The 8,455-nt window shown below is 48.4% G+C and overlaps 1 protein-coding gene across 1 annotated transcript in view; it reads right to left on the reverse strand.

Annotated features, from left to right (window-relative positions):
- The window catches only part of LOC142486339 (uncharacterized), a 78,708-nt gene extending 70,575 nt beyond the window's left edge, over positions 1 to 8,133 (reverse strand). Inside the window, exons 1-3 of the mRNA XM_075584967.1 lie at positions 7,485 to 8,133; positions 3,631 to 3,758; positions 3,237 to 3,350 (exon numbers count right to left, since the gene is read on the reverse strand). Of these exons, the coding sequence (XP_075441082.1) occupies positions 3,237 to 3,350; positions 3,631 to 3,649 (133 nt within the window). The 5' untranslated portion in view covers positions 3,650 to 3,758; positions 7,485 to 8,133. The remainder of the gene's footprint in view (positions 1 to 3,236; positions 3,351 to 3,630; positions 3,759 to 7,484) is intronic.
- Between the last annotated feature and the right edge of the window lie 322 nt (positions 8,134 to 8,455).

Here is an 8,455-nt window from a genome sequence, read left to right on the forward strand (position 1 = left end):
GAGACAAGAGAAAGGGGGAAGGCAGAGGGGCGGAGACAAGAGCAAGGGGGAAGGCAGAGGGGCAGGGACAAGAGCAAGGGGGAAGGCAGAGACAAGAGCAAGGGGGAAGGCAGAGGGGCAGAGACAAGAGCAAAGGGGAAGGCAGAGGGGCGGAGACAAGAGCAAGGGGGAAGGCAGAGGGGCGGAGACAAGAGCAAGAGGGAAGGCAGAGGGGTGGGGACAAGAGCAAGGGGGAAGGCAGAGGGGCGGGGGACAAGAGCAAGGGGGAAGGCAGAGGGGCGGAGACAAGAGCAAGGGGGAAGGCAGAGACAAGAGCAAGGGGGAAGGCAGAGGGGCAGAGACAAGAGCAAGGGGGAAGGCAGAGGGGCGGAGACAAGAGAAAGGGGGAAGGCAGAGGGGCGGAGACAAGAGCAAGGGGGAAGGCAGAGGGGCGGAGACAAGAGCAAGGGGGAAGGCAGAGGGGCAGAGACAAGAGCAAAGGGGAAGGCAGAGGGGCGGAGACAAGAGCAAGGGGGAAGGCAGAGGGGCGGAGACAAGAGCAAGAGGGAAGGCAGAGGGGTGGGGACAAGAGCAAGGGGGAAGGCAGAGGGGCGGGGGACAAGAGCAAGGGGGAAGGCAGAGGGGCGGAGACAAGAGCAAGGGGGAAGGCAGAGGGGCGGACAAGAGCAAGGGGAAGGCAGAGGGGCGGGGACAAGAGCAAGGGGGAAGGCAGAGGGGCGGAGACAAGAGCAAGGGGAAGGCAGAGGGGCGGGGACAAGAGCAAGGGGGAAGGCAGAGGGGCGGAGACAAGAGCAAGGGGGAAGGCAGAGGGGCGGAGATAAGAGCAAGGGGGAAGGCAGAGGGGCGGAGACAAGAGCAAGGGGGAAGGCAGAGAGGCGGAGACAAGAGCAAGGGGGAAGGCGGAGACAAGAGTAAGGGTGAAGGCAGAAGGGGCGGAGACAAGAGTAAGGGAGAAAGCAGAGGGTCAGAGACAAGAGCAAGGGGGAAAGCAGAGGGGCGGAGACAAGAGCAAGGGGGAAAGCAGAGGGTCAGAGACAAGAGCAAGGGGGAAGGCAGAGGGGCGGAGACAAGAGCAAGGGGCAAGGAAGAGGGGCAGAGACAAGAGCAAGGGGGAAAGCAGAGGGTCAGAGACAAGAGCAAGGGGGAAGGCAGAGGGGCGGAGACAAGAGCAAGGGGGAAGGAAGAGGGGCGGAGACAAGAGCAAGGGGCAAGGAAGAGGGGCGGGGACAAGAGCAAGGGGGAAGGCAGAGGGTCAGAGACAAGAGCAAGGGGGAAGGCAGAGGGGCAGAGACAAGAGCAAGGGGGAAAGAAGAGGGGCGGAGACAAGGGCAAGGGGGAAGGCAGAGGGGCGGGGACAAGAGCAAGGGGGAAGGCAGAGGGGCGGAAGGACAAGAGCAAAGGGGAAAGCAGAGGGGCAGAGACAAGAGCAAGGGGGAAGGAAGAGGGGCGGAGACAAGAGCAAGGGGGAAGGCAGAGGGGCGGGGACAAGAGCAAGGGGGAAGGCAGAGGGGCGGAGACAAGAGCAAGGGGGAAGGAAGAGGGGCAGAGACAAGAGCAAGGGGGAAGGCAGAGGGGCGGAGACAAGAGCAAGGGGGAAGGCAGAGGGGTGGGGACAAGAGCAAGGGGGAAGGCAGAGGGGCGGAGACAAGAGCAAGGGGGAAGGCAGAGGTGCGGGGACAAGAGCAAGGGGGAAGGCAGAGGGGCGTAGACAAGAGCAAGGGGGAAAGCAGAGGGGCAGAGACAAGAGCAAGGGGGAAGGCAGAGGGGCGTGGACAAGAGCAAGGGGGAAGGCAGAGGGGCGGAGACAAGAGCAAGGGGGAAGTCAGAGATGGAGAGGAGGTGTAATTTCTGTTTGTATGCTGAATTTACTTTACTTTAAATGACGGGAGAATTTACTATTTAAAAGTTGTTAATATAGTGTTTCACCACACACACACACACACACACACACACACACACACACACACACACACACACACACACACACACACACACACACACACACACACACACACATTCTCCCATATATACACACACACAAACACACACACACACACACACACACATTCTCCCATATACACACACACACACACACACACACACTGCATCAGAAGCCCACTGATTGGTTACAGCCTGTCACATGGTGAGACAGTCGCTGTAAAAATCTAATTCTACTGACTACAGGGAATCGGGTCGCTCCGTCGCCCCTACTATAACTGCATGCTACAGATTCAATGCATTTGTTTTGTAGCGACGTCGTGGTGCCGGCACTATAAGCGCAGCCTAAGCCTGGAGGCGCGGTTCAAAGCCTGCATCAAGTTATAGCCTCGTTAAAGTGAAGAGAGCTACTAATATATCTCTTCTGTCCGGTATGCTACAAAATCAGCCCTTCCGCATCATGACGCCCTTACCACCTGACGTACGTTTCTCGTGGCTACGCTTTCTCGAAGGTCAGGATATTATAGGTTAGTTGTTGCTATGACAATGGGCTCAGCATTAACCCTTATCATTGCTGGTTGATATTCGATCGCGCTAGTCTGTAAGGCACTGACAGCACCGCAGTGTGCATGTTAGTACAGCATCTACACTGCCACTCCTTATCTTATTGTATGTGACCAATCTCATAATCATTTGTAATATTACCATTAAAGGGCTTTAAGAATACTACTTATCACACTACACTGCGAGTGCATTCAAAGGGGATTTCTTTTTGTATCACTTATGCCTATTAGCCCTATTGCCCCACAGTGAATACACTCACTTATCAGGCTGCAGCGGGGGTCTTCCTTCCCTAACCCCTCCACCCCCTTATCCTTCCCTACCCATAGTGCTCTTTGGGTAATACCCAGCATACATCTCACCATATTTCTTTGCGTTGTCTGAAGCTTCTCAAATTATATTCACATTTAGGGTTTCAGTTTCACATCCATACATGAGCACAGGCAGAATACACTGGTCAGACAGGGGAAGGGTCCCTTAAATTTGTTTTTACGTAATGCGTTTTATCGCATCTATTGATGGTCAGATACCCATAACTCTGCATTTCCAACCTTTATACGTGTCTGAGAGCCATATTGCATTTCTAACTCTGCTGCATGTGGCTTGTCCCAGAACACCCAGCAGGCCTGGGGACTTCCTATGAGAGGCAATTAACCATGAATATTCACTAAATGTGACCATGCTCCTTGTAACAAGATAACATCCCTCTGTGCAGACAAAGGGGAAAAGGTACTCACCAGAGACAGGAAATGGCACAGTTTCACTCTTTATTGGGGTCAGATGTTCCTCAGCGTTCGCCTCTTTTTTCCCTGACTTAATCTGTAATCTCTCCAGTACAACCACTGGGAAACCTGGCAATAAGAAAAGGAAAATCCATCATGTAAAGCTGGGAGTGGGGGCGCTTCTTGTGATTTCACCTCCTCTGATATTGGTATAATATAATTCCTCTTGTAAAGAAATGTATTACTAGCCCTTCTGGCAAAAAAATAGTTGAAGATATATTATTTTCTTACCTGCTGAAGATAATATAAGAAAACAAGATTTGTTTGGGTGTTTGACTCGCATAACTGCAAAATAATCACATATTCCATCCTTTCAGATTTCAGACACCAAAATATCTCCTTTACTTACTTAACAAGCGTGGATCCATGCTGGCAGTGGGCAGTGCTGCTCTGGAGGGGCTGGCAGTGGGCAGTGCTGCTCTGGGAGGTGCTGACCAGAGATTCCTTGATCTATATTTGTTGGATGTCAGAATGTGTCTGTAAAAAAGAGAAAACAGAATTGGAATGATCTGTTTTATTGGACAAATATACTGCATTTAGTATGAGCTTTCAAACCCAAGATTATTACTCCAAGAGAGTCGTAGAAGACAGGGGCACAAAAAAACAACATATGGTTCATCCTCAAACAGGAACTTCATTTCATGGCTAGGAAGCAGGACCTGAGGAACCTCTATGGCAATTGAAAGGTTCTGTTACAAACAGAACGTCAGAGTGCCCTCCTGGAATTTAAACAGGCTATCGCTGCCCTAGGCCAGAGAACCGATGCAGTGGACCATAAACTGGATGAGTCCATTAAAGCCCAAAAGAAAGGAAAAACTGGAAGTACTCCAAAAACAGGTCTGTGAGATCTTGGAGAAACAGGAGGATTCCGAGAACCAGGAAAGGAGAAACAATATCAGAATCAGAGGCATCCCCGAGTCAATCACGGATCCAGAAGAGTTTTTTCCAAATGGGTAAACCAAGTCCTACCTGACCAAACTGAGGAGGCCTTACAACTAGACTACCGTCACAGGGCTCTATGACCGCGCCCACCAGTCTCAAAACCTCAGAGATGTCATCCTCTGATTCCACTACTTCAAAACCAAGGAGGTCTTCACACACGCGACGAGGGGTCCTTCCAATCTGCCTTTTGAAAATATCTCTCTAATGGTCTTCCAGAATCTATCACCATCGACACTGGCTAGGCGCAGGAGCTTCATGCCGATCTCGACCAGGCTGAGGGCGGGAGTAAAATACCCCTGGGCCTTCCCGTTCAGGTTAGTGGTGGTCAAAGAATGCAATACCATCGCTATGGGAGACCTGGACGAAACCCTAGCTTTCTTCCGGCGACAAGGCCTTGAACTGGGAGAGACGTCGCACAAAAACAACAGCACTCAGTGAGTTTATCCTGGCTTGGCCTGGTGACCAGAAACACGGCCACTAAACATGCTTAGCTGGTCAAGCCACATAGACACGGACAGCCGAATCACTCACTCCCTAGCTAAGCTTTCCTCCTATATTCAGACCATAGCCGGATCTGGGGCACTAATCCTCCGTTCGCGCTCTGGAGCGAACCTACTTTCAATTGCTACACGGACTGCTTCCTGGGCAGTTCCCCTCATTTGAGCACAAATAGACCTGCCCCGAGTCCAGAATAATCACAGAAGGATTACGCCAAACTTGTATATGACAGGGCTTACCATCCCTCCCTTTGAGGAATTTATGGCCGCCTCTCAACTGTCTTAAGGTACCTCCTTCCATCCCACCGTGAATAAAGCACCCCAAGAACAGGGCCTCACACTCTTTAAAGAATCTCTGTGGAGGGAGGAATGTGGCTTGACGAGATGGGAGGTGGAGTGAGCCTGTTGTGGCGTTCTGGACTGGAGAGGGGTTGGGGTCCCCCTCCACTTTCTCCCTTCCATCACCCCGGAAGTGATGTCTTGTGTTGTTTATCTATGGTGGGTAAAAGTTATAAGTTTCAGGTTTCAGAGAGACTCCGATTTGCTCTATGGACTACTGAAAAGTTGTATTGTTTTCAGAATTCTGTTATGTGTGCGGTTAATACTACCTATAATTATGGTTTGTGGGGCCTTGGAAGTTCGTGGGACGGCAGTTCCATGGCTTAAAGTTAGTTTGCCCCTACACAAGGGGAGTGTAACTTTGCTCCCCCACACAAGTCACTTGGTACCCCCTCTTCCCCAAGTTACACCCCTTTTTAGTCCCCAAGGGCACCAGAGCAATGGGTAATTACGCCCCACATTGCTCTCTTTTCTTTTTGGTTTGTTATTGTTAGTCTCCCCTCTGTGGTCCTCCCTTGCACCAGCTCCCTTTAACAGACGCTCTACACAGGGATCTCTCAGGTACATTCTCTTCCATCTGGCCTGGGTTGTCCCCGCTAAGCCCTCTCTAAATATCTCAGAAGTAGTTTCCCCAGCAGATATATCTCCAGTCGCGTCTTTAAAAATAATATCATTAAACGTTAAAACCTTTTAACAGCCTAAACAAAAGAAGGTTGGCGTTCTGCAAATTTAAAAGAATGAGTGGGATACGTAAAACTCAGCATTTCCAAAGTATTGCGATAAACAATTTCAGCAATTTTATCACTCCTCAGCCTCGGTCAGAAAGAGAGGGGTGGCAATTTTTTTCAACCGCAGAACACCATCTGTTCTTAATGTAATCAAAAAGGATAGAGAGGGTAGATTTATAATTCTAGTAGGATCATTGTTTGGTCAATGGAAACCACACAAACACACACACAGTTAGGTCCGGAAATAATTGGACACAGATACAAGTTTTGTTATTTCGGCTGTTTACCAAAATAAATTAAAGTTACAGTTCAATAATGAATATGGGCTTAAAGTGCAGTGTATCAGCTTTAATTTGAGGGTATTCACATCCAAATTGGAGGAAGGGTTTAGAAATTACATCTCTTTAATATGTAGCCCCTCTCTTTTTCAAGGGACCAAAAGTAATTGAACAATTGACTCAAAAGCTGTTTCATGGACAGGTGTGGGCTGTTCCTTCGTTATTTCATCATCAATTAAGCAGGTAAAAGGTCTGGAGTTGATTCCAGGTGTGGCATTCGCATTTGGAAGCTGTACCTGTGAACCCACAACATGCGGTCAAAGGAGCTCTCAATGCAAGTGAAACAGGGCATCCTTAGGCTGCAAAAAAAAGAAAATCCATCAGAGTGATAGCAAAAACATTAGGAGAGGCCAAATCAACAGTTTGGTATATTTTGAGGGGGAAAAAGAACGCACTGGTGAGCTCTGCAACACAAAAAGGCCTGGACGTCCACGGAAGGCAACAGTGGTGGATGATTATAGGATCCTTTCCATGGTAAAGAAAAACCCCTTCACCACATCCAGCCAAGTGAAGAACACTCTCCACAAGAGTATCATTATCCAAGCATACCATTATCCATTATCCAAGTCTACCATAAAGAGAAGACTTGACGAGAGCAAATACAGAGGGTTCACCACAAGGTGTAAACCATTCATAAGCCTTAAGAATAGAAAGGCCAGGTTAGACTTTGCCAAACTGGGAACTGGATATGATATAAAGACAACTCAATGGTTGCAAGGGTGTACTGGCGTAATGGACTAAATACGTGGCATAGGGTGCAATAATACTGCTATAGATGGAATAAGCAGATAACAACCGAAATAGATCTCCCAACCAGCAATATTGGTACAAAGGAAAATGCCAGCCAACTTGGCACAGGCAACCACATTAAACACACAGTATTTCAGTGCTGCAGGGACTGAATACTAGGGAATCATGGAGAGGATATCATAAGCCTCATCCAGTGGTTACTATGATGAAAATAAAAAAGTGCCAATAAAAAAAGTCCAGAAGCATAAGCGGCATGTAATCACTTAGGGTGGAATTAATACATCACCAAAAGCTGATTGAGCAAAGCCAGTAACACATGTATGTTCCTTAAGGTGAAAAGTCAGGGGTCCCTCTCCAAAACACTCCCACTCCAACGCGTTTCGACTGAACGGTCTTCTTCTGGAAGTGGAGTTTAGGAGGAATGGGCCAGTATATATAGAGGAGGCAGAGGAGCAGAATTCGTGCCAAAAATCTTAAAACAGAGCAGTTGTAGCTAGAAGTAATCACTGATGGTGTTGTCGCTGACGTCATCACGTCACGGATTCGCCAGCTCTCAGATTATCATACTGATTGGCCTGAAACTGCAGGGCAGTGCTGGTGATGTCATACCGTAAGGGAGCCACTGAGTAGTGCTGATGTCATCACGTGAAGGGCATCAAAGCGTGCCGTCACCACGGCAACCACCGCGGCGCCGATAGTATCTCCAGGAGCCAGGAAGGAGCCTCGTTTACGTAGTCTTTCTTGGGACCTATGACTGGCACATATGAAATCTCAGTAGTGCACTGAGGTCCTTTCTTCAATATAGCAGCAGTAGTAGCGCTGATGAAATTTGCCAAAGGGTGGAGCTAATTTTCATTAGATCTGCAACCAAATCTGTCATTCTTAGAGTGTATGGTAGTGTAAAGATCCATGCTTAATGATTCAAAATATAATTCCGTGTTTGTAGGGGATCAGAGATGTAATAAAAAGCTCCCACAACAATGTCTGTGAATAATCAATAGTTCTTCTATATCTTGGGTGATGGCTTGCTGCATCAGAGTCTTAATAGGAACCGCATAACATCCCATCTATCATCTGAAAGCATAGGGTATTCTTTAATCTTTAGCTTGAAGCAGATGTATCACAGTGTACTGTGATACGGCCATACTGGAGATGTCATCTCTGAGGCCAAAATTTCAGTCAGTGTAGACTGGCAGGGGACATAAAAGAGCAAACCAGGGAGAGGAGAAAAAGAGAGAACAAAAGATGAACCATATATTATGACATGAGAGAACATTTGAAAGGACATTAAATTGCAAAATCAGAGAAACATTGCGAAGCCCAAAAAATCATTCAGACCTTGCGGCATCATAGTGCCCAGCTGCGCAATTCACCTACACTCGCGCTTCAACAGGGCCTTCTCTATGTCCCCACCACGGACACCCTGAGAGACCCGGTTGAACGTGAATGCGGTGAGGAGCGAACAGTCGGACTGATGGTTATGTAAAAAAATGACGTGCTACCGATGAGATTTTTTTAAAAGCATCTAAGTCACGTCTGGCATTTTTGATGTTACGTGTGTGTTCTAGTACACGAAACCG

Source organism: Ascaphus truei, unplaced genomic scaffold (assembly GCF_040206685.1).
Source record: "Ascaphus truei isolate aAscTru1 unplaced genomic scaffold, aAscTru1.hap1 HAP1_SCAFFOLD_821, whole genome shotgun sequence".
Taxonomy (NCBI): domain Eukaryota; kingdom Metazoa; phylum Chordata; class Amphibia; order Anura; family Ascaphidae; genus Ascaphus; species Ascaphus truei.